The 27,185-nt window shown below is 36.5% G+C and overlaps 1 protein-coding gene across 1 annotated transcript in view; it reads right to left on the bottom strand.

Moving 5' to 3' along the window:
- Positions 1 to 1,693: 1,693 nt before the first annotated feature.
- The window catches only part of FANCB (FA complementation group B), a 32,032-nt gene continuing 6,540 nt past the window's right edge, over positions 1,694 to 27,185 (bottom strand). Inside the window, exons 3-10 of the mRNA XM_059680485.1 lie at positions 25,250 to 26,264; positions 17,977 to 18,129; positions 15,803 to 15,895; positions 8,854 to 8,982; positions 5,398 to 5,564; positions 4,001 to 4,434; positions 3,646 to 3,883; positions 1,694 to 2,889 (exon numbers count right to left, since the gene is read on the bottom strand). Coding sequence (XP_059536468.1) covers positions 2,478 to 2,889; positions 3,646 to 3,883; positions 4,001 to 4,434; positions 5,398 to 5,564; positions 8,854 to 8,982; positions 15,803 to 15,895; positions 17,977 to 18,129; positions 25,250 to 26,176 — 2,553 coding nt within the window. The 5' untranslated portion in view covers positions 26,177 to 26,264 and the 3' untranslated portion in view covers positions 1,694 to 2,477. The remainder of the gene's footprint in view (positions 2,890 to 3,645; positions 3,884 to 4,000; positions 4,435 to 5,397; positions 5,565 to 8,853; positions 8,983 to 15,802; positions 15,896 to 17,976; positions 18,130 to 25,249; positions 26,265 to 27,185) is intronic.

Genomic DNA, 27,185 nt, shown 5'->3' with positions numbered 1-27,185 from the left:
GGCCTGTACATTACTAGAATTCTTAAAGGGTCTGCTGATTTTGAAAAATTTCTAACAAGGACACAGGTTCAAGTTGCTTGCATGCACCCGCTTAATTTGGTTTAACATTCCTTTTCATACTGGGGACAATACTAATTACTTTTAATGGGTTGCTGTGAAGAATTAACCCATATATATGTATGGATATGAACATGAACATGTATGTGTGTGTGTGTATGTTTCAAGCTTACTGTTTTACACATAGTTGGCAGTCAATAAATGTTGCATTTCTTTTTCCTTCCTCCAACTGGTCACTAAACTGAATAATGTTGGCTTGCACACATTCCTTTGTTAAAGGATCAGGAGGCCAACAGAAAGTTTTGTGCTTGAAAACTGTGGAATACTCTGTTCCAAAGCAAAACTGGTTTTCACTTCAGCAGTGTGGATTTGGGAGGACTGTGTTTTTGAGAGGAACTTCCCATTCATGATGAGGGCAGCAGTCAGAGGAACAGGCTTACAGAGGCAGACAACTGAGTCATGAGAGAACGGCGTCATCATTTCCTCAAACTTTCTAGTTTGTAGTAAGTAAAGATATATATTGAAGTAGCAAACTCACTAGTAAAGAGGTTATTTGGTATATCTTCATTAATACCAGTAACATTAGGTTGCTTTTATAAAGAAAATATAAGCAAATGCTACTTTTAAGTTTCCTACCAGTAAACTATGGCAATTAAATTGTACTTAGTTTTCTGATAGCTTCCATCTTCTAATTTAGTTCCTATATTTTATACTTGGTTGTTCTTTCAGAACATGCCATGGACAGTTTTAATATATCTACTGACACATACTACTCCCAGATTTCCACAATTAATCCTGAAATTATTTCATTTCCACTTCCAGAAAGTCTGAAATATTTTCCATTGAAAGAGAGCTGTCTCAATTTGCAATGAATTAATTAAAAAAAAAGAGCACATTATACGGACAATCACAAAGGCTGAGACAAGAAAATAACCTACATTTTCTAAAACCCATTTGCATCATCAGATCATTAGGTACAAGCATTTTGAAGGCATGGGAAGAATTAGCACTTCATAGCTGCAAGCACGAATTACCACTTTCCATTATCATCTTTATTTCCTCCATCTCACTTAAGGATTTTAGAGTGAAAAAGGATCAGAAACATTCCTCTTGGCCCATATCCTTTTGAGTCCTTTTTTTCCTCTCCTGACATTCTCTTTTTACTCCAGAATTCATTTTTTTTAAAAAGGAATAAGTTGAATTTTTATCCCTTTGAAATGTCTCACTGAATCCCTTAAAAATCACTTCCTAACTGAAGTGAATTTTAAATTATTTTTAAATTTTTCAGTCCGTGAGAAACACCATATTCTTTAAATTATTTTAGTTAGAGTATTTTATTTTAGTTTTTCTCAGAGTTAGAATTTCACATGGCTTAAAGGCATTTTTAATTAAAAAAAATAAAACAGTGGCCTGTACTTAACCTTTTGAAAGAGAGATGCTTTTTAGAGAAATGGCCTAAAATTTTCATACTTATAAACTTAAACAATTTAGAGAAACTTTCTAATACAATTTAAATGAACAAGGGTCCAAACATTTTCATTTTAATGATCTCACCCAGACAGTCCACCATTTAAATTCCCATAAGAGTTTGGTCTTTACACAACTTGTGAATCCTGACAACTCTGACTGTTTGAAGTTAATTCATATAAGCTAGATTTTATTAAGCAGAATACAATAAAAGAACTATTTAAGTTTTTAAAAAAGATTTAGAGCAAAATACTGTTAAAGCACTTCTGCCTTCTCTCAAGTGGTAACTCTAAGGCAGGATTTCTCAACCTCTGAATTACGGGATGGATAATTCTTTTTTTTTAAATATATTTTTACTGATTTCAGAGAGGAAGGGAGAGGGAGCGAGAGATAGAAACATCAATGATGAAAGAGAATCATGGATTGGCTGCCTCCTGCATGCCCCACAGTGGGGATCAAGCCCACAATCTGGGCATGTGCCCTGATCAGGAATCGAACCCCGATCTCCTGGTTCATAGGTCGACACTCAATCACTGAACCACACCAGCCGGGCAAGAATCATTCTTTCTAGAGGAGTTCATCTGTGCACACTAGGATATTTAGCAGCATCCCTGGCTCCTACCTACCAGATGTGAATAGCACCCCTGCGTCAGCCTCCCCACTGTCCACTCCTTTTGACATTTAAAAAAAAAAGTAGTCTCCAAACAAGCTAAATGCTCCTGGGCAGGGAAGGTGAGGAAAGGGGGGAGAAGGTTGGAGGGAGGCAAAATGGCCCCAGTTCAAGAAGTGCTGCCCTAAGGCTTGATATTTTGTGCATCATCAAAACATGATTCTACAAAAAGCCTCACTTTTAATTTTTACAAAGGAGGCATGTAATGTGAAATAAAACCAAGTGAAATCAAACTATTCTGGCAGGGAAAATATTTTAAAATATAATCAAATTGAGATTATAATTACTGACCACTCAATTTTTGTGCAGTAAGGTCTGATTTCAGCTGAACCTCAGCTAATTGCAAAGTTAGTTCTCTATAAAGGGCACCACTCACTTTTAGGTCCATCCCCAACGTTTGCTTTTCTCTCTGAAGTTCTTCTCTGTAGGGCTGGATGTTTTCTTTGCTGTCTGATAAAACAGTCAGAACACCACTACTATTTTCTTTGCTTGCTTCACAGCTCTGCACCAAGTTGTTTTCAACCTTAACTAAGGCAGAAGAAAGAGAACCAAGGATAGCCAATTCCTTCTCCAACGTTAATGCCAAATGATCACTTAGGAAATCCTCACTTCCTGATTTTAGATTTTTCAAGAAACAGTTTATAGGGAGAACTCTGGTGAGATTACGAAGGCACTGAAACAAAACTGATTGATTCCTGGAAATAAAAAAAACAACACACAATATTACAAAACTCAGACAATACAAAGCAGTTGTGTACAACTTATTATAATCAATTAATATTCATGTATAAATATTCTAGCAATGAATAGAACCAATAATGCATGCATGTGATTATTGATAGAATTCAGACAGTAGCAATATAAAATACATATCCTACACCAAGTCATTTAATACTCATGAGGTTGCTTCCTAATTAATTTTTTCTCTGAGTAGTAAGATCAATATTATTTTTTTTAAATGTCAATGAGGCCCTGACCGGTTTGGCTTGGTGGATGGAGCGTCAGCCTGCGTACTCAGGGGTTCCAGGTTCGATTCTGGTCAAGGGCATGTACCTTGGTTGTGGGCACATCCCTAGTGGGGGGTGTACAGGAGGCAGCTGATCGATGTTTCTCTCTCATGGATGTTTCTGACTCTCTATCCTTCTCCCTTCCTCTCTGTAAAAAGTCAATAAAATATATATTTTTAAAAATGTCAATGAGGGGGAGAGGTAAAGGAAAAATCTTAAAATAATTATTAGGCCCAATTCAACCAAAAATAAAAAAGGCAAAAACAAACAAAATTAAAACAGCTATAGTTTTTATATGAGGCCACCAGCCCATTCATGCCAAACCAGGCAATGACCCGGACATGTCCCACAATGGCACAGAATTCTACCATGGGGATTCCTGTTGGACCACACATTCACCACATACTAAGTTTGGTGGACCAATTCCAATTTGATGTGCATTACCTGGAATAGATTATTAAAATCCCTTCAAATGGTGTCCTTTGTTGCCAGTGGAAGAGTGTCCCATACAAATTTTCTGACCCTTTACAAAAGCAAATTTCTGGAAATTTTTTGATTACTTCACATTTCATGTGTTCCAAGAGCCATGTCTTCATTGAAGTCAGGGCATATCTGGCTGATGTAATTTGGAAGCAAGTTTTTTGCAATGTTGCAAGAAGTGCAAAGAGATCTTCCATTTGTTCTACAAGAAAAACACGTCACAAGCTTTTTCATTAAATTCTATTATCGAATAAATAAGAGTTCTTAAAATTTTTTGATTCAATTTGGTATATGATTAAAAAGTACCAACAAAGATTACCTATAGGTTTCTTTGGAAAAGTCACTAGGTATTTCCCACTTGAAAAATCTTCTAGACTTAAAAAAAGTCTGCCACATGGAAAAAAACGATGTTCAGAAGAGTTATCATTTTCTCTCTCCCTAATTTGCAGCAGCACAATGCAAAATACCTGACTGAGCGCTAAAAGTGGCGAAAGAGATGTTACGGCAGTAACTATCTGAACACACTCTTTCTCAGATGATTGTCCACAAACAAAGCTCTCTTCATCCTCTTCCTCAATATCAACAGTCAATTTGATTCTTTTTGCCTCTGGTCCTTTTTCATATGGCACTGAGCAGGGTGCTGAAAAAGAGTCCCTACTCAACTTGATCACCCTATTTTGACACTTAATAAGCTGTAAGCTGGAGCTATGGGGTTCATCCATTAACAACGATAAAGTCACCTGGTTCAGAGGCCTGTAAAACATCCAGAGTTTAGTTTAGTCTAAAAGTTCATTCTTTAAAATTAAATAGATGATTAAATGTCATACAAACAACAACACATTTTATTCTCTCCTTTCCTAGGAAACTTAATTTTAAATGTAAAATGTATCAGAAAATTAGGTGTAAAAGCCAAATACATTTTTAAAAATCCTATAATTAACACCTCTCTTAAAATAAGAAAGCAAAAACATTGTAAATATGCTGGACTTTAGGAAAGTAACTTTTTAATGGAAAAAATGGTAAAATTAATGCCTGGTAAGCCTCCCACTCCCCACTTTCCTTTAAACAAGAAAAAAAAATACTAATTTTTTTAAAAAAACTTTATTTTGGCAATAATTTAGAATGCAAATACTTCTAAAGTAAAAACTGCATTTTATACTCCTCTAAATTACTTAAATAAAATCTGCTTTTAAATACAGAATATTGTTGCCTGGCTGGTGTGGGTCAGTGGTTGAGTGTCCACCCAGGAACAAAAAGGTCGCTGGTTCAATTCCCGATCAAGGGCACATGCCTGGGTTGCGGGCTCAATCAGGAAGGAGCCAATTGATGATGTTCCTCTCTCACTGATATTTCTATCTGTCTATCCCTCTCCCTTCCTCTCTGTAAAAACCCATAAAAACATATAAAACATAAATAAATATATATAGAACATTATTTATCCCTCAGCAATGATAATTTTGGGGATATACTATTATTAAAATTAATTTCACCTGTTTCTATTTACATTTTTTAATATGGCTACTAGAACACTGAAAATTACATATGTGGCTTGCATTATTTCTGTTGGACAGTGATGCTCTAGAACATTAAGATAACAGTATCAGGCATGAGTGGGGGGATGGAGGGGTAATGTGGGGATAAAGACACATATGTAATAACTTAATCAATAAAGAAATTTTTTAAAAAGATAACAGTATCATGTTAGAATTTACTTACAGCTTCAAAGAAGATGTGGTTTTCACTCCAACAACCAAACTATCATCTATTACACGATACCATGTCTTCTCTACTAGCTGTTTTGAATCTTGAGGATTGCCTGATAAGTTCTTATCACAAGTATGAACAGGATTTTCTTCTTCACCACAAAGAGTAACAAGGCATTCCTTATAGAAAAGCATGTTTAAGTAACTAATTGCAAAAAAAAACCCTACCAAATGTACCCAAACTAAAAAAAGTGTAAATTATTTTAAAATAAATTATGTATATTTATAGATTATACCTAATTCACTGAAATAAAACATATATATATATATAATTAGCTATTTACTCAGATTAAGAAGCATGGCCTAATTAGAAAAAAGACAGGGTATCCAACACAGAAGGGATATAAACCTGGAGTCCATCTTCAAAATAATCAAACAATATGTACCCCAGGCATGCTGAAAACAATCCAATCTTTATCTTACCAGTGACTTATATTAAACCTATGAATGTTAACTTTTGTATGAATAAAACTGATTAAACTACTGTATCTTTGGACTGCTGATCGGTTATTGCTAAAATTTTATTCTTAAAGTCCAAGCCATACTCATTTCCACACATATGGACTTTAATAACAATAGTAACAGAGTAACAGTAGGAGGAGGAGGAAGAATAGTAGTAATAATAATAATAATAATAATAATAATAATAATAATAATAAACAACACTTACTGAATGCTTACTATAGGTTAGGCACTGTTCTAATGCCATTTCTGTATTTGTTTAACCTTCACAACAACCCTAATGCCCTAGGTCAGTGGTCGGCAAACCGCGGCTTGGGAGCCAAATGCGGCTCTTTGGCCCCTTGAGTGTGGCTCTTCCACAAAATACCACGTGCGGGCGCGCATATACAGTGCGATTGAAACTTCGTGGACCATGCGCAGAAGTGGGTTTTAGGCCTGAGTGAGTCTATTTTGAAGAAGTGGCGTTAGAAGAAGTGGGGGGTGTCGGTAGGTCGGGCGACCAGAGACAAGGCACAGGTGGGCCGCGGGATATGCAGCGCGGGGGAGGCGTGCGCGATCCATGCAGGAGTTGAGTGAGCCAGTCAGTCAGCAGTCTCATTGTGCAGTGGTTAGTGCTAGTCGCGTCCGCAAATCACGCGCGGGTGACAAAAGTACCTACTCGAAGCATAAAGTTACCTGTATTTTTCCAACCAGCTGCAAATCTTACAGGTATTTTTGTCATCAATCTAAGAATTGTAATTATTTTGTGTTGGTGGCTTTATTATTATAAAATGAAACATTTTCTTAGGTGTTCACATTAGTGTTTGTTAGTCATTGTCATGATTTAATTGTATGGATATTGTAAGGTAAATTGTAAGGAATTTAATTTTATCAATAAATAATATCGTTAAGTATGATATCAAGTCTTATTCAACGTACCTATAGTTTAACTAAGACTTAAAACTTTAAGGAAAGTTTATTAAGTTAATTTTAGAGAACGTTGTGGAGTGAAAGAAGATGTAGTGTTGCGGATGGAGAAAGGTATGTGGAGATGGTTTGGACATATAGAGAGGATGAACGAAAGGAGATGGACGAAACAAGTATACAAGACGAGTGTGGATGGGAGAGTTGGAAGGGGTCGACCTCAGCGAACATACGTCAATCAGATTGAGGACGTTTTTAGCAAAGGCCAGTTTAGGAGTACCTAATTAAGTTAATAACAATGTACCTACCTCTATAGTTTAAGTTTAAAAAAATTGGCTCTCAAAAGAAATTTCAATCGTTGTACTGTTGATATTTGGCTCTGTTGACTAATGAGTTTGCTGACCACTCCCCTAGGTCCATAGTATTATTATCTAAATTTTCCAGATTTTAAAAAAATGAGGTTAAGTACCTTGTCCTAGCCTAGATCAATGATGGCGAACCTTTTGAGCTCAGCGTGTCAGCATTTTGAAAAACCCTAACTTAACTCTGGTGCCGTGTCACATATAGAAATTTTTTGATATGTGCAACCATAGTAAAACAAAGACTTATATTTTTGATATTTATTTTATATATTTAAATGCCATTTAACAAAGAAAAACCAAAAAAATGAGTTCGCGTGTCACCTCTGACACATGTGTCATAGGTTTGCCATCACTGTCCTAGATCACACAGCTAGCAAGGGGCACAGCTGGGATTTGAACCAAAGCAGAGTGGTTCCAGAGCCCATGCTCTACCTTAACCATTAATCTATATTACCCCTCTATGTGCCAATTACTGAAAAAACGATAAGGGCACTTCCACTAGAGTGGACTACACATGTTCCTAGGAGTCTGACACTTTGTCAGTAGCGGTGAGATGTGAGGCAGACTATTCATCCCAAACCTGCAGAAATGTTTACTACCTGCCAGGACTACTGTTCAAATTAACCATGTAAAGGGCCAAACGGTATCTCACACACAATGGTTTCAATGCACTAATTTGTTCCCCTTTTCTAATACTGGCAAAATTGTTGGGGTGGGGTAAGGAAGGGAAAGGGGGAGACTTTTAACAATGACTTTCAGGAGGTTTCTCAGAAAACTAGAAGAGTATTACAGAAATGTAACATGATGGGTCTTTGTTATGTTTCTTATACTCACAGAATCATATTTTGGACCCAAATCCTCATATTTCTAGGACTGAAATACAGACCATTACAAGAATGGTCAACCTTGAAGAGTGTCAGAGCAAAGCACTGCCCAGATTTTCTTGATTTATTTGTAACTTTGTTACATTTTCCTCTGGGGGAACTAATGTGCATAAATACTATTTTTATGAAGTCTAAGCAGTTTTTGCTAACTTTCTACATTACTGTACATGCATAAATAATTAAAAGGTACTAAAGAGATTCAGATGATGGTCAACCCCAAAGAAAATGACAGTAAAATGATAAAAAGCAGACATAGGGGCTAAAAATCAGAGCAATTTAGGGACATTAACCAGAGAAATAAATATCCTTAAAAATGAACCATGCAAGAGACTAAAAGAACAACAATTATACTAATGATAAAATTGTGTCATTAATACAAGCTTAAATAATGTTCAGTAATTTTGCTTAAGAAGTCAGAAAATATATAATTCAATTAGGAGTAATTTCTATTCAAACTATACAAATAAAAGAGTTTTGTTAAATATTTTTTAAACAAAAGGACTTATTCTCCCAAGGTTCCTGGTAACTGAGATTTTGATATCCTACTGAATAAGAATAACTTGCAAATTGGTAAAATATTGGCTTCTTAATCACATATTTTTCAATGACATAAAAGCCTACCATTAATAATCCCTGCCACTTTGCTTCTTGATCCATTGAGTATTTCTATTATATTCTAATTTCCATTTCAAATAATTCTTCTGTAATAGTGTCGAAAATAAAAATAAAGTTAAATAAATAACTCTTCAATAGGTTTTAATTAATAAAATGATAAAACAGTCACATGATTAATTTTACCTCCTCTGCAATTGATGTACTACATTCTTTTCCTTGAAGCAAGTTCATTAAAGCTTTGTAAGATTTTAAGATAACTTTTTCCTTAAGCAAAAGATGCTTCTGAACTTCCTGAATAGAAGCCAAGCCAACCTGTAAAGTAGAAAGAAAAATCATTGCCAGAGACATAGTTTCATATGAAAACTGACATACCATTAATTCAGGAAGTGCTCTCTCCAAATCTGCATATTAATTTATTTTTCTATAGAAAAGCAGAGAATACTTCTCAGAGCAAAACTATTTTACTTGTAAATTTTAAGTCTCTAATGACAAAAGAAAACACAGCAAGTAACTGCAATAAATTGTACATATCAAATTGAGAGAATGCCAATGTATTAGCACTAGTTTCACTACTGAATTTAGTAATCAATATGACTATGAGTAAGTCCGATAGATATGAATAAAAAACAAAGCCTATCAACACTCCTATCCCCACAAGGAAATTGTTTTTCTTGTTGAAATAATTTCTGTTTCAGAAACTAAAAGACATAATTATAAACAGAAATAGTCACTTTTAATTTGATACTCTTTGAAATCCTCTATTCATATAACCTTTATTTAAAAAATTAAAGATAATACATTAACAGCCTCCAAACTGTCACATGTTTATTTTTGTGCTAATAAACTCAGTACTAGGATTGACTCTTAACTACTGGGGGGAAAATTGGCTCTGAATTAGGCATAGAACAATCCATTCCTTTTATTGTACCAGATAAATAGATTTCAGCATAAAATATGAAACATTCATGAAATACATTTTGTTACTGAAAATTTAAAGAGTCATGTCATTGAACTGATAGAAACTGTTTCATTTCAGATTGATATCTGAGGCTGTTTAAGTATTAATCCAATTTTTAATATAAATGTTTTTCTAGATTGAAAACACACAATGCATCCTGTTTTATAATTCCTTTCTTTTAAATTTCATCTTAAGGCAGGTACATTCTTTCTTTGCATCAATGAATAGCAGTTGGAGAATGAAGATTGAGTCATATTTTACCTCACTATGCAAAGTATGTAAAGTATCTAGCTAATATTTTAAAAACTTCATCTGCTGACCTAATTCTGTGGGCTCCATATCATTCTCACTCCATCACTCATTTGCTGAGTAATTTGTAATTTACGGGAAGAAAGAGGTGCCCATCAGAGGTGGAGCAAATCTGAGACTGCTGAAGAGGGAGGAAATGAAGAGAGGAATATGTGGTCAGGCTGAAAATAAGGGCCCTCTCAGAAACGATCCTGTTCTCTCTTCCCTACTCCCCTCAACATGCCCTCTGCTTCAGGACTAAATGGTAAATCACTAGACTACTCAAATATTTTATTATGAAGTTTTGTTATAAAACTATTGAAAATAAGCATATGGTAAGAAATTTAAATAACATAAAAGTACATCTCATCTTCCCTTCATACACACTTTACCTTTCCAGAATTTTTCCATGTAGCATATGTTAAGGAATGCTTTCCTTCTCCTCCCCGCAAACAAAACCATATATAAGAGCATACTACACTGCATGATAGCGAACCTTGTTTTTTTGTTCTTTTCACTCTGATCTCTCTCATGCATGCAGAAGAGTACATAATACACACAAAGAACAGTTTACAGACTAATGAACACCCATGTAACAACACCCAAGTCAAAACGTAGCACTCCAGCTGTCCATGGGCCCTCTTTTTCTCCACTGGAGGCAGCATTACCCTGACCCTTTACTTCTGAACTTTTTATAAGTGGAATCATTCTGTATGTATTAGGTTTAAATGTCATCCATTTGTCACTAGTAGCTGTGGTTCATGTCTTTCATTGCTCTATAATATGCCATCATATGACTACACTAGCTTACTTCTCTAGTCTGCTGTTGATGGACATCTGGGTTATGTCCAGACATGGTGTATTACAATGTTGCTGTGAACATTCTTATATATGTGCACAAGTTTCTCCAAGGTCCTGCTCTCCCCAATTCCCTTTCACACCTCTGCCTCTCCTACTAGTATCAATGTGCTTTCTTCTTTACTTCTCTAGTTGTAGGACTTCCATTCAGCCAGCTTTCAGGCAGTTCTTATTTGTATTTTAGTTGTAATTTTGATGTGATTGTGGGAGGGGGTGAGTATTGGCATTTACACTGCCATCTTGGTTCTCCTCAGAATAAATATTTAGATTAAGAAAATTAATCCTCTGTTCTGTGTTATAGTTTCTTAACACATAATATGTCTTTTTATTTATTTTACTTTGTTCTGAGTACAAAAGTTTTAAATGTAATCAATCTTTTCCTTTATGGTTCTATGTCCACTATGATATTTTATTTATCTATTGTTCACATTCATATCTAGCACGTGTTCAGTAAGCAGTTGCTGAATTCACTTTAATAATTAAAGTAGTTCCAAATAATTTTAAAATGGCCTGCAATGTATAAATATTTACTATCTAGCCTTTTACAGAAAAGTTTGCCAGGGATAGAGGAAAATGTTAAACAATATCATAAGGAAATAGACAAATCCAAAAGGAGGAGCACCTCACCTGGCCTGCTCATTGGTATTATTTTAAAAATAAGGGAGGAGGCATTATTCTAAATAAAAAGATCAATGAGAGTCACAATAATCAAATGGAAGTGTAAACTTTGATTGAATCCTGAAAAGAATAACTATAAAAAACATTTTTGTCCTGGCCGGTGTGGCTCAGTTGGTTGGAGCATCACCCCATATACTGAAAGTTTCCAGGTTCAATTCCCTATCAGGTCACATACCTAGGTTTAGAGTTCAACTCCTGGTGAGGGCACCTATGGAAGGCAACCAATAGATGCTTTTCTCTCTCTCTCTCTCTCTCTCTCTCTCTCTCTCTCTCTCTCTCTCTCTCTCTCTGTCTCTCTCTCTCTTTCCCCTCTCTCTAAAATGAATAAGCATACCCTCAGGTGAGGATTTAAAAACAACATTTTTGTGGCAGTTAAAGACATCTGAATATGGACTGAACAGTGAATATGATTAAGGGATTTTTATTGATTTTCTAAGTGCAATAATGGTATTTTGGTTACCTAAGAGAATGTCCTTAATTTTAGGAGATTCTTGCTAAAATATGTAAGAGTGAAGTAGTATAATATTTGCAACTTTCAAATGATTCTGCAAAAATGTACACATAAAGGTACACAATCACAAATAGATGAGGAAAATATGATTTTTTTCAACACGAAACAATAGTTGAACCAATGTGGGAACTACAGAGATAATCACTATACTATTCTTTGAACATGTCTGTATATTTGAAAATTTTTACAAATGGAAAAGGGCAAGTTACAAAGGAACATCTTATAATCACATTTCCATATACATTTGCATATATTCATTTTAAAAACCTGCAAGAATATCCATACCAAAGTGTTAAAATTGATTATATCTCAGTAATAGAATCAAAGGTAATTGTTAGTTTCTTTATAACATTTGTTTGCACAGTCTGAGTATTTTACAGGGAGTGTGAATTACCTTCAGACAATAGGAACAACTCTTTTTTTAGAGAGCTCTGTATGGAAAACTTGAGGGTGAACTGTCCATGTTTGGAACATGTTATGATTTATCATATTTGCTGCTTCTTAAAAAGAGATAATGTAGTACACTGATCCTACAGACCAGAAAGAACGTATCTTTAAAAGTGAGTTTCTTGGTGGGAACAGAGAAGATGGCGGTGTACGTAAACACCTGTACTCACAGCCTCCCACCACCACATCAAAATTACAACTAAAATCAGAACAACCATCATCCAGAGCTGCTGGAAAGCTGGCTGAATAGAAGTCCTACAATTAGAGAAGTAAAGAAGAAAGCACACTGAGAATGATAGGAGGTGCGGAGTCAGGGAACTGGCTGGTCTGGCACCCATGTGTTCCACTTTTTTAATCAGGAGAGAGAATGTATCTGTGGAGGCCGCCCAGAGGAGCAAGGGGTCTCAGCTTCACACCAGACCCCCAGCCCAGGCTCCCAGTGCTGGGAAAAGAAGTCCCTACGGGCTATAAAAACCAGTGCAGATTGGAGTTCAGTGACACAGAGGCTGCTGGAGACCCAGCTGTTCCTCATAAAAGCTGGCACCATGAACTGAACTTACGAGGTCCTGCTTCCTCTGAGCTCCAGTGCCAGGGCGAGGCTTTGGGGAACACAGACACATGCAAGGAGGAACTGGACTGACTGGCATCAGGGCATGAACTCAAGGGCGGATTTCTCCCAGATGAAGGTGCTCACGGGGATCACTGTTCCTATGCTGGGACCTCCCCAGTCAGTCGCAGGGCTGACTGGCAGCCATTTCTGTTTGCTCTGCCCTGGTGAGTCCCTAAGACCCCACCTCATCCAATTCACAACCCCACCCAAGCTGTGTGCAGTGGCTTTTGTATATGAATGGCCTGTCCTTGCTCAGGCTAGGGCAGTCGTGGGCAAACTACGGCCCGTGGGCCGGATCCGGCCCATTCGGCTATTCTATCTGGCCCGCGGAACCGAAAGAGCAGAGGGTTCTCTTGCTCTCCCCTCCACTCCTTCACCAGCAGCAGTGTTAACATGTATTAGTTCACACAAACACTCCATCCATGCTTTTGTTCCGGCCCTCTGGTCCAGTTTAAGAACCCATTGTGGCCCTCGAGTCAAAAAGTTTGCCCACCCCTGGGCTAGGGTCTCTCGAGTAAGCTGCTGCTAAGTCAGGGAGCCCCAAACCTTTCAATAGAGGGCCAAGACCCGGCACCAGCACCACCCTGCCTTGCTTTGTGGCTGGGCCTCATCTGGGCACTTCCAAACCCGATGCAAAGAGGAGGAATCTGCAGCTCTCGCTATAGTTCCTGCTGCGTGGCCCTAGGCCAGGGGTGGGCAAACTTTTTGACTCGAGGGCCACAATGGGTTCTTAAACTGGACCGGAGGGCCGGAACAAAAGCATGGATGGAGTGTTTCTGTGAACTAATATAAATTCAAAGTAAACATCATTACATAAAAGGGTACGGTCTTTTTTTTTTTTTTTTAGTTTTATTCATTTCAAATGGGCCAGATCCGGCCCGCGGGCCATAGTTTACCCACGGCTGCCCTAGGCAGTGGCTGACTTTGCCACTCCCTGGAGACCCAAGAGACAGTGTACCCAGTGGTCAGTGTGAGACCATACCAGATTACAACTCTATACACATCCATAAGCGACACACTCAAGGGGCAGACTCAGTGAGCACCAAAACCCCACTGAAGCAAGTCCTGCTCCACAGGGGTGTCTCCTGCACAGCAGCTCTCCCACTGTAGTCGCAGCTGGTCCCCACAGCCAATTGGCCTGGAGGTCAATTCCTCCCAGTGACACCAACAGCAATCAAGTCTCAACTACAACAAGACTGTGATCACAGCCCACAGAGTGGTGCACCTAGAGCATCCAGCTCAGGGGAATGGGGAGGCTGAGCCACTGGGCCCTAAAGAACACCTACCTCACAAGACCACTCTATCAACTCAAGGAGACATAGCAGCTCTACCCAATACATAAAAATAAACACAGGGAAGCAGCCAAAATGCAGAGACAAAGAAACATGTCACAAATGAAAGAAATGGAAGAAAGCAAACCACTGGATATAGAGTTCAAAACCATGGTTATAAGGTTACTCAAGAATCTTCTAGAAACCTCAAAAAGGAGAAGGACCAGTTGCAGATTAAGCATACACCAATTGAAATAAAGAATAATATACAGGGATTCAATGGTAGAGTGGAGGGTTCTAAGAATCAAATCAATGATATGAAATATGAGGAAACAAAAAACACCCAACCAGAAGAGCAAAAAGAAAAACAAATCCAAAAATATGAAGACAGTGTAAGGAGTCTCTGGGACAACTTCAAGTGTACCAACATTCACATTATAGGGGTGCCAGAAAAAGAGAGAGCAAGATATTGAAAACCTATTTGAAGAAATAATGACAGAAAACTTTCCCTACCTGGTGAAAGAAATAGACTTACAAGTCCGGGAAGTACAGAGAGTCCCAAACAAGAGGAACCCAAAGAGACCCACACCAAGACACATCATAATTAAAATGGCAAGGGCAAAAGACAAAGGGAGAATCTTACAAGCAGCAAGAGAAAAACAGTTAAGTTACCTACAGGGAATGCCCATAGGACTGTAAGCTGATTTCTCAACAGAAACTATGCAGGCCAGAAGAGAGTGGTAAGAAATATTCAGTGATAAATAGCAAGGACCTACAACCAAGATTACTCTACCCAGCAAGGCTATCATTTAAAATTGAAGGTCAGATAAAGAGCTTCACAGACAAGAACAAGCTAAAGGAGTTCATCACCACCAAACCAGCATTATATGAAAAGCTGAAGGGTATTCTTTAATAAGAGGAAGAAGAAGAAAAAGATAAAAAAAATATGAACAAGAAAATGGCAACAAATATATACCTATCAACAATTGAATCTAAAAATCAAAATAAACGAATAAGAAATCTAATGAACAGAATAAACTGGTGAATAAAATAGAATCAGAGGCATGGAAATGGAGGGGTGGAGGGCGGGCAAAGATTAAACGAAGATCTTACGTGCATATATGCATTACCTATGGACACAGACAATAGGGTGGCAAAGTCCTTGGGCGGGGCAGGAACCGGGTAGAGGAGGGCAATGGGGGGGAAAAGAGGGACATCTGTAATATAAAGGATTTCAAAAAGCCAAAAAAAGTGAGTTTCTTATATTTTATCTTATGAAGTTTATTAAATATACATAATCTTACTACAAAAAGGTATGATTTTTAGATGCTACATTTGTAAATAATGTAATAGCTCTTTCAGAGGTACAGAAAAGGTAAAGATCCTTTAAATACTGTGTTTCCCAATCACTGAGTTGCTTATATTTTAAAGAACTTTCTTTCTTTATTCTTTTTCATTTAAAATAGCACTGATCCAAAAAAGAAAAGCACAAAGCAAACATAGACACTAACTTTCACTCTTCTTTCCAGAGCTGGAATCACCAAATAACGATTATCTTCTTTGTCTTCAAATATGTCATCTTTATTGCAATCCAATGTTTGACTCTAATAAATAAATAAATATACTGAAACTGAAATTTTGAAATTTAAAATTCATAATATTAACAACATGCAATTAAAGTTTATCCAATCAGAGGACAATTTTCTCTGTTAGACACTATTATATAAAAGACAAAATATATATTTTCCCCATCTTTTTGTAACCAGAAAAAATTATAATTATTACTATTACCACCCATGTAACAGTTGTATACTGCTTCAAAAAGTATTAGCTTACTAGATTTTTATAAAATCCCACAACTAGAGAAAATAAGAATTACCCTCATTTTACTAATGAAAAAAACTGAGGCTCAGAGGCATTTTATATAGATCTGAAACTTCAGGTGTATCATTTCCCTTATGCCTCAAATCTTAAGATATTATGAACTGTTGCTTCTTTAATAAAGCTCTTTCACTTCATTTTATCCTTTAATTAATCCAATATTATCATGTTATTGATATAAAAGGATTTTCAGAAGCAATAATAAGTTAACTTACAGTATTTTTATCATTTGACTGACCACCAGATATACTATAGTCAAAAGCACAGTAAATCTGTATTGTGCAAACATCATAGAGTGCAGTTACACAAATGTAAGTGGTATAGCCTACTACATACCTAGGAATCTGTTGAAAGGACAGTAAGTGCATACAATCATTTATCATGTAACATTTCGGTCAACAAAGGACCACATATACAACTATGGTCCCATAAGATTATAAAATGAACATGAAAGTTTTCTATCACCTAGTGACACTGGACCCATCATAACATTGTAGGACAACACATTACTCACATATTTTTGGTAATACAGTGTAAATAAATGTTTATATGCCAGTCATATAAACATATAGGCACATGTACATGTATAGTACATACAATTACATCTAGTACATAACACTTGATAATGATAATAAACTGTCACTAGTTTATAGATTTACTATATTAGAATTTTTACTATACTCTTTCTACTTATACAAACGTGTGTTGTAAAATAGTATGCCTTATTACACCAGCAGCAGCCTCATATATCTCATGTTTACCACACCTCTTGATTGCATCATTATGCTTGACTTAATATCATGTTGTTTTATAAACTTAGTATAGCCTAAGTATACAGTGTTTCTAAAGTCTACAGTAGTGTCCTAGGCCTTCACATTTACTCAACACTCACTCACTGCCCCACCCAGAGCAACTTCCAGTCCTGTAAGCTTCATTCATGGTAAGTGCCCTACAGAGGTGTATCATTTATTATCTTTTATACCATACTAGAAGCCCGGTGCATGAGATTCGTGCACTGAGGGGGGGGGTGCATCCCCTTAGCCCGGCCTGTGCCCTCTCGCAGTCCAGGACCCCTTGGGGGATGTCGGCCTGTCAGCTTACGCCTGATCCCTGGGATTAGGCCTAAGCCGGCAGTCAGTCAGACATCCCTCTCACAGTCCAGGGCTCTCGCAATCCGGGAACCCTCACTCCTTACCACCTGCCACCGCCGCTGCACTCACTGTGAGCCCAGCTTCTGGTTGAGCGGCGCTCCCGCAATGGGAGCGCACTGAACACCAGGGGGCAGCTCCTGCATTGAGTGTGTGCCCCCTAGTGGTCAGTGGGTGTCATAGTGACCAGTTGTTCTGACATTTGGTCGATTTGCATATTAGCCTTTTATTATATAGGATTTTTACTATGCCTTTTCTATGTTCCGATATGTTTAGATACACAAATACCATTGTGTTACAATTGCTTACAGTATTCATATAGTAACATGCTGTATTGATTTCTAACCTAGGAGCAATAGGCTATATCACATAGCCTAGGTATGTAGTAGGCTATACCACCTAGATTTGTGTTCTGCACTATATGATGTTTGCACAATGACAAATTGCCTAAGGACACATTTCTCAGAACATATCCCTATTGTTAAGTGGCATATGACTGTATTTCTAAAAGATTCAATCCATATATTTTTAAAGTTCAAAAAGTTTACTTAAAGTATGAAATCACAAATACTTAAATAGTGGGTCAAAAGCTTTAAAGCACTCAGATTTTCTAAAATGGTACTTAAAGTAATGCAAAAAAAGTAAACAGGACTTACTGAATAGTTTATGTTGTCAAGATCTGTTATTTTAAATGAACTCAGGCAATCTGAATTTAAGGAGTCCTTTAAAAGTAGCAGTACTTGTTCTGTTCCAGTTCCAATAAAGTCATCTATGAGTACTGAGCTAATTTGTTCCCACTTAGCAGCAACCTGAAAGAATGATAAAGAATAGAGAAGGAAAAAAAATCAGATGTGACATTAACTAAATCCTTTTGTTGCATGTTGTTGTAATTTGGTATCTTCAATCTCATAAACAAGTAATGAAAATGGTACTAGTATAAACAGTAAAAACTAAAATAAATATATTGAGAGATCAGGAAACATAAGGAGTTGTACCTTTATAAATATCAAGATACCTAAATTCAATATTTTATCAACATTTCTCCAGGGACTATAACACTGCTGATTTCTATATTAAAATTTTATTATAATTTATAAATTCTCATACTTCTCAAGACTATTTTGGAAATTCTAACGTTTCTTGTGAATAACTCTAGCGGTTTCTTTCTCTAACATGTTTAATTTAAGGATGGCCCTCACAACCATAAGCCAATATCTACAGCGTAGGGGGAAAGTAGGTTTACAGAATAAACTCTGTGTTTCAGTACTCACAACTGAAAACCTACTTTTGCCCTATCCTATAGTTATGATCAAAAAATGTAGTTATAGTAGGTAACTAGAAAGTACCACTAGACACAATAAGAGCTCTCTCAAAGCAGAATAAACTTTAAGAGTCAAGATGACAAAAGGAAATTTGTGGTAAACACAATGCAACATACAGATGATGCATTATAGAATTGTATGCTTGAAACCTATATAATTTTATTAACCAGTGTCATCCAATAAACTTAATCTAAACATTTTAAGAAAAGAGTCAAGATTAACTTAATACTCTAAACTCTGGTTGGGGAGAACATAGTTATTATCAGAGCCACAAAAGGGGAGGGATTCTAATAGTGGGGCACTTAGAACCATCCTAGCCTAGTGGATTGATTTGACCAGTTTATACTAGACCATGATATTCCAAGTTTAAAATAGAAGACAACTTCTTAAAGGTCCATAAAGTTGAAAGCCTCCAGATTAGTCCCCTGGAAAACCAACACCATGGGAATCAGATACCCTTTTCCCTCAGGCAGAAAACTAAAACTCCCACTGAGAATCCCAGAAGCACAGACACATCATCTATGATACAGGGGGGCAGCTTGCATTAGAGCAAGAATATAAATAAGACTCTTCCATCTATATAACCAAATATCAACCTTGCCTCTATAACAGCGGTTCTCAACCTGTGGGTCGCGACCCCTTTGGGGGTGGAACGACCCTTTCACAGGGGTCACCTAAGACCATCGGAAAACACATGTATAATTACATATTGTTTTTGTGATTAATCACTATGCTTTAATTATGTTCAATTTGTAACAATGAACTTGGGGGTCACCACAACATGAGGAACTGTATTAAAGGGTCGCGGCATTAGGAAGGTTGAGAACCACTGCTTTATAAGGCTAATTGCTAACGCAGTGGTTTTTTCCTATGTGGGGAAGGAGCTTATTTGCAAACCCATGCCCTCTTTCTCCCTCCTCCCCATGAGTATCATGGAGTACAATAACTATATAAAATATATTATATATCATAACTATACATTAGTGATAAAAATGTGCTCATTATGCAAACACCATAAAGCTGTGCACTCATACATGCATGCACATATCTGTAAGTCAGAAGTCTAGAATAGTCATCCAAAATAAATATAGGCAAACCACAAATGCTGGGCACATATATAATTTTAAATATCCCAAGACCCAATAAAAGTCTCTAGTAGCAGTGAAAAGAAAAAGGTAAAAGTAACTTTATTATATTGTATTTAACCTAATATATCCAAAATACAATAATTTCAATTTAATATAATCAATAAAAATTTAGATATTTGACTTCATTTTTTTAATACATCTCTGACATCTGGTGTATATTTGACATTTCTAGCATATTCTAATTCAGACTAGCCACATTTGAAATGTTGAATAACCACATGTGGCTAGTGGCTACATCAGAACACTTCTGCTACAGAACACTTCTAGAACCAGATATACTTCACAATGATCTCAATTTTAAAAAGCCTGTTGCAAATTCTTGCCAAAACTTGCAGAGGTAATTTCAATTCAAGAGAGAAAGCCTAAGAAGAGAAAAGCTACTCGTATTTCTCTAGAATCAGCTCTATGTTTCAAGTCCTGTCACTGGATACAACATTGTACCTGGGAGGACTGAAATGAGAACACACTAAACTTGACTTTCATTACTTATTCTAATTTATGCATGTTTGTAGTTAACCTATCTTTTTAAACTGCCTTAATTCCTTTATGGCATGAGGTACCAAAAGGATGGATGGATAGTCCCTAGCCAACCTAAAGGAAGACCATTCTGTTGTTTTCCCATTTGAGGAAAAAAACTGCTATCACAGACACGATTTTATTTTTCAATAATGTATTTGTTTTATTATTCAAAACCTCTTAGACTACTACAATCAGTAAATTCCTCTCAGAACTCAATGTTAGAAAGTATTTTTCCCTTAATAGTGTATGTTCCCTTCAATTGAAAACCTGCTATATTTACTTTTTTTGTCTTAACTGCTAAATTAAGTGTAATTGTTCACATGCAATTACTTCCCTCAACTATTTCCCCCTTTATTTGTAGATTCTTAGCACTTATTCCCACTTTTAAAGTAATCAAATATTTTACCCTAAGCTATATCCAAAACTCCAAGATTACAAAGGCAATTTAGAAACACTTAATTTGGCAGATATGAGGGCATTTGCAAATAGTTTAGAAGTACAGACTCCCTGCAGAGGTAGTATAAAGGATAGGACCTCCAGTAACTTGTGGAAAGGATGGTGATCCATTGTAGAGAAAGAACCCTAGAACACAATTTACTGAGCTTCTCCTAGGTACCAAGCACTGTACTAGACACTTAACAATGTCATTTAATTTAATGCTCCCCTCTCAAGAGACAGGATGATGTCAATTTCATAAAGTCAGAAAACGGGTTCACAAAAATGAAATACTTTCCTTAAGGTAAGACTAGTAAATGCCTCAGTTGGGATTCAAACCTAGGTTAAGTGTGTTCTTTCCATGACCCTGACCCCAATAAGGATTATGGGCTTTACCAGATGATTTCCCCCCACCATTTATTGGAAGGAAAAGAAGTATAAAAAGATAGAAAATGCTACCTTCCAAATAACCTTCAAGTAATAGTATAATGTGCTTTTAAAAGACTGCTTTCAAATTAAAACAGGATAGCTTTACTTCCAAGCTCATTCTATGAAGCCAGCATCACCCTAATACCAAAACCACATAAAGACAACACAATGAAAGAGAATTACAGGACAATGTCCCTCATGAACTTAGATGCCGAAATCCTCAACAAAATCCTAGCAAATCGGATTCAGCAGTACATCAGAAAAATCATACACCATGACCAAGTAGGATTTATCCCAGGGATGCAAGGATGGTACAATATCTGCAAATCAATAAACGTGATACATCACATAAACAAATTGAGAGAAAAAACCACATAGTCATATCAATTGATGCAGAAAAAGCATTTGACAAAATCCAACACCCATTTTTGATAAAAAACACTCAGCAAGGCGGGAATAGAAGGATCATACCTCAACATTATAAAAGCCATATATGGCAAACCCACAGCCAACATCATACTCAATGGGCAAAAACTAAAACCATTTCCCTTAAGAACAGGAACAAGACAGGGATGCCCACTCTCACCACTCCTGTTCGACATAGTACTGGAAGTATTAGCCATTGCAATTAGACAAGAAGAAGAAATAAAAGGCATCCAAATTGGAAAAGAAGAAGTAAAACTGTCCTTATACGCAGATGACATGATATTGTACATAAAAAACCCTAAAGACTCCATCAAAAAACTATTAGACTTAATAAAAGAATTCGGCAATGTAGCAGGATACAAAATTAATGCCAAGAAATCTATGGCATTTCTATACACCAATAGTGAACTTTCAGAAAGAGAGACTAAAAAAGCAATCCCATTTACCATCGCACCAAAAAAATTAAGCTACCTAGGAATAAACTTAACTAAAGAGGTAAAAGACCTCTACTCAGAAAACCACAGAACATTGAAAAAAGAGATAGAGGAAGACAAAAACAGATGGAAGAACATACCATGTTCATGGATTGGTAGAATCAACATCATTAAAATCTCCATACTACCCAAAGCAATCTATAAATTCAACGCACTTCCCATTAAAATACCAACAGCATATTTCACAGACCTAGAAGGAACTCTCCAAAAATTCATCTGGAATAAAAAAAAAGACCCCAAATAGCTGCAGCAATCCTGAGAAAGAAGAACAAAGTAGGTGGGATCTCAATTCCAGATATCAAGCTGTATTACAAAGCCACTGTTCTCAAAACTGCCTGGTACTGGCACAAGAACAGACATATAGATCAATGGAATAGAATAGAGCCCAGAAATCGACCCAAACCAATATGCTCAATTAATATTTGACAAAGGAGGCAAGAACATACAATGGAGTCAAGACAGTCTCTTCAATAAATGGTGTTGGAAAAATTGGACAGATACATGCAGAAAAATGAAACTAGATCACCAACTTACACCATACACAAAAATAAACTCAAAATGGATAAAGGACTTAAATGTAAGATGGGAAACCATAAAAATACTAGAGGAATCCAAAGGCAACAAAATCTCAGACATATGCCGAAGCAATTTCTTCACCGATACAGCTCCTAGGGCATTGGAAACTAAAGAGAAAACAAACAAATGGGACTACATCAAAATAAAAAGCTTCTGCACAGAAAAAGAAACCATCAACAAAACAACAAGAAAGCCCACTGCGTGGGAGAACATATTTGCCAATGTCATGTCTGATAAGGGCCTAATCTCCAAAATTTATAGGGAACTCATACAACTTAACAAAACGAAGATAAACAATCCAATCAAAAAATGGGCAAAGGACCTAAATAGACACTTTTCAAAAGAGAACATTCAGAAAGCCAAGAGACATATGAAAACATGCTCAAAGTCACTAATCATCCGAGAGATGCAAATCAAAACAACAATGAGGTATCATCTCACACCTGTCAAAATGGCTATCATCAACAAATCAACAAACGACAAGTGCTGGAGAGGATGCGGATAAAGGGAACACTCGTGTACTGCTGGTGGGAATGCAGACTGGTGCAGACACTATGGAAGACAGTTTGGTGTTTCCTCAAAAAGTTAAAAATGGAACTCCCATTTGACCCAGTGATCCCACTTCTAGGAATATATCCGAAGAAACCAGAAACACCAATCAGAAAGGATATATGCACCCATATGTTCATAGCAGCACAATTCACCATAGCTAAGATTTGGAAACAGCCTAAATGCCCATCAGCAGATGAATGGATTAGAAAACTGTGGTACATCTACACAATGGAATACTATGCTGCTGTAAAAAAGAAGGAACTCTTACCATTTGCAACAGCATGGATGGAACTGGAGAGCATTATGCTAAGTGAAATAAGTCAGTCACTGAAGGAAAAATACCACATGAGCTCACTCATTTATGGATAAGAAAGACCATTATAAACTGATGAACAAAAATAGATACAGAGGCAGAGCAGCATCGAACAGACTGTCAAACTACAGCGGGAAGGCCGGGAAAGGTTGGGGGGGGGGGTAAGGGATCACCCGAAGGACTTGTATGCATGCATATAAGAATAACCAATGGTCACAAGACACTGGGGGGTAGGGGAGGCCGGGGGAATGTCAAGGGGGAAAAAAAAAGAGACATATGTAATACTCTTTGTAATACTTTAAGCAATAAAACAAAATTAAAAAAAAAAACAGGATAGCTTTCAAATTATTTTCCTTTTGAGGATGTAAGTCCTGTATGTGTAACTGAGAATGAATATAGTTATATAATCCCTATTACCATAAAGGTAATTTACAAGGCAAAGTCTGATAAAACACAATTTCAACCTGACATTTGCACATACAGAAAGTAACAATTCACATAAAAAAATGCTTCTCAAACTTTCTAAAATATTTATCAATATTCCATGTCAAGGTGATAATGGAGTGATAGAAATTATAATTGAGCTTCTAATTAAATGGCTAGGGCACACAAAGAAAGGCACTATCTCCAACTTAAAAAGTTGTATGTATAATATACTAAAAAATCACTTTTGAAAAAGACATTTTTGACAAGTAATGAGTACTTATCTTGAACTGTAAACACTCACATCACATACCTGGATGAGCTGATATATATCTAAAGCCAGCAGGATTCAGTGTTACCAAAAATCAGTGTCAGAGAAATATTATTGGTGCAGATACCCTGCTACAAACCTCCAAATTCCTATTCATTTTTGCATCTTTTTACCTGTTATTGAACACTCAATACCAGAGAATATTTTAAAGCAATTTCCTAACCTTACATTAAAAGATGCAACTAACGTAAATGTGGATAAAATGTCAATGCTTGCTAAGAATAACTCCGAGTTTCAAAATACAACATCATAAAATTGTCTAAGCAAGTTTTTAGAAAAAATAACACTTACCACTTCCATCTCTGGAGAACAATTATTTGTTTCTTAAGGGACAATGACACATTTAAAGAAATTCCTCTAGATTTTAAGTTTAAATAGATAATCACCAGCTTCTAAAAAGTTAAACTTATTTGAGTTTTCTAAGAAAGCTTATGAAGTCAAATCACTTATAATTTTACTAAAGGCCCAATGCACGAAATTCGTGCACGGGGCTCAGACCCCTCCGCCATGGTGGCTGCCTCTGCCTAGGCTGCTGCCACCACCGCTGCGGCAGCCACGTTGGCCCTCACAGCCCCGGCTTTGTCCAGAAGGACGTCTGATCTAATTAGCATATTACACTTTTGTTATTATAGGTTCTAAGTAAAAATACACATCCAATTATCACATTATAAAAATTAGCAATCATCACTTTAAAAGACAAATAAATAGTAATAATTATAGTTATATATTTATATATTTCCAAATAACTCAAAGGTTTTATGACTCAAAATGGCAAAGCAAAACCTTTATCAGGTAGTAGTCTGATAATTCTAAGAAAAAAGAGCATATATGATCTTCTTTTAATTGCAGCACTGAAAATTGGTTTGGAGAATAAGATTCCAGGATGAACTCTATGAAGTGTAGGAATGCTACTAGATCTAAGACTACACGGAGTGAATAATTATGAGAATAAGTACTGTACCTGAAAGTTCTTTTCCCAAACACCACAAGCACTGGACCTAAAGGACACAATGAGAAGACGGTCTTCGCCTGAATCCATAAGTTGTATTGCACAAGGATCTTCAAATGGAAGCTGGCACACACTTTTAGGAGTCCCATTCTGGAATGAAATCAGCTGATTCCTCCGAGTAAGGGCAATCAAAGACATTCTTAGCTTGTTGTTGACAAACTCAGTTGCACAGACATGCACACAAGTTATCACACTGCTATAAGCAGGAGGGATAATATATGTATCACTTATTACTTCTTCACTTTCAAGAAAGCATACACAAAATCTGGTGTTCCAAACTGCATAATCTGATTTTGAAGGCTCTGAGGTGCTTTCCTCCTCAGATAAATAATATTTCTTTTGTCCTAATAAAACCATACCTAGATTTTCAATCTCTCCTGCCCACTCAATAGAGGAAAAGTTAGTGGACACAGTAATAATTTCGCTAGTCTGGGGAGAGAGATAGAAGAATGTTTTAACATGTTTCCATATAATTAAAGGCCCGTTAAAGACCCCTAGGCCATCCTTCAACTCATGGGCTAGTTTAAAACTCAAACGTTTTTCAAATTTATTGGTACTGTGAAGAAATAGTAGGACAAATTCGAAAACATTATTCTTTTCATTGCACTGTATCATAATATAAGGGAGGTTCATTCCAGTTCTGAAATCTGACACACAGTTGCAACACAAGATTTTTAAATCAGAGTCTTCTTCCTTTATGCTAAAGGATCCAGTGGACTTCTGAACAAATGCACTTGTTTCTCTGTCAAATACCATTCTTCTGACATGCAATACGGGTATTTCTGCAGGCCCTTTATCTGCAAAATTTCCTTTAGACAATTGAAAAACAAGGACTTCACCATTAAAACACAAGACTCTTTCTTGTTCATTAGATGACATTGCTTGTTTGCTCCTGATTCCACAACATCAAGTCTTTGTGTTGGTCCAGTTTTGGAACACAAATTGATTACATTCAATGCTTTTTAACCTAAAAATGAAATGAGAAAAACTGCCATCAAGTAGGCAGAGTTGAAGAGAATACACATTTTTGTTCGGGAACTATTGCCTTTGTTAGACTATTATAAATTTTATTAAGTCAACATTTTTAAGCATTTTATGCTATCTTAATGTCACACATCAAAAAACATATCCTAAGTATTATTTCTGTAGAGCCCTTAAAAAACACAGTTTGCAAAGAATGCAAGCAACCGCATCACAAACAATAATGGGATGTGTTAACAGCAACTATTAAAAGCTGTAGGGCTCTATTGAAGTGACTGCAGACATTCTTTCTGGCTCAGGAAATTTTGAGATCATAAATGTCTGTGGCTTTAAGCTGCTAAATCTGTCTGTTGCAGCAACACACAAATACATTCCACTATGGCTTTTGTTTTTTTAATTAAATTGATACTATTTTTCAGAACTTCATGAAATCTGTGACGTGAAGTAACTGGCGATAATGTATCATAATACAAACTAGCAGATGTCAATGGCTTATTGGTGTGTTGTTAGGAAATTGTCAAAGATATGCAGTGGTTCTCAACCTTCCTAATGCCTCGACCCTTTAATACAGTTCCTCATGTTGTGGTGACCCCCAATCATAAAATTATTTCCGTTGCTACTTCATAACTGTAATGTTGCTACTGTTATGAATCGTAATGTAAATATCTGATATGCAGGATGTATTTAGGCGACCCCTGTGAAAGGGTCATTTGACCCCCAAAGGGGTCGCGACCCACAGGTTGAGAACCGCTGATATGAGGCAAACAAAGTAGTTTCAGCTTCCGTAGTAAAGATAGGTAGGTAAATCAAAAGGTGTGGCTTTTAGATATGAAACTACCTTTTACTTTAAAGGAAATAAACATGTTAGTTACATTACACCAAAATGTATGAATAGTAATTCCTGTAT

The sequence above is a fragment of the Myotis daubentonii genome, chromosome X (genome assembly GCF_963259705.1).
Source record: "Myotis daubentonii chromosome X, mMyoDau2.1, whole genome shotgun sequence".
Lineage (NCBI taxonomy): Eukaryota > Metazoa > Chordata > Mammalia > Chiroptera > Vespertilionidae > Myotis > Myotis daubentonii.
This window is presented reverse-complemented; position numbering and strand designations above follow the sequence as displayed.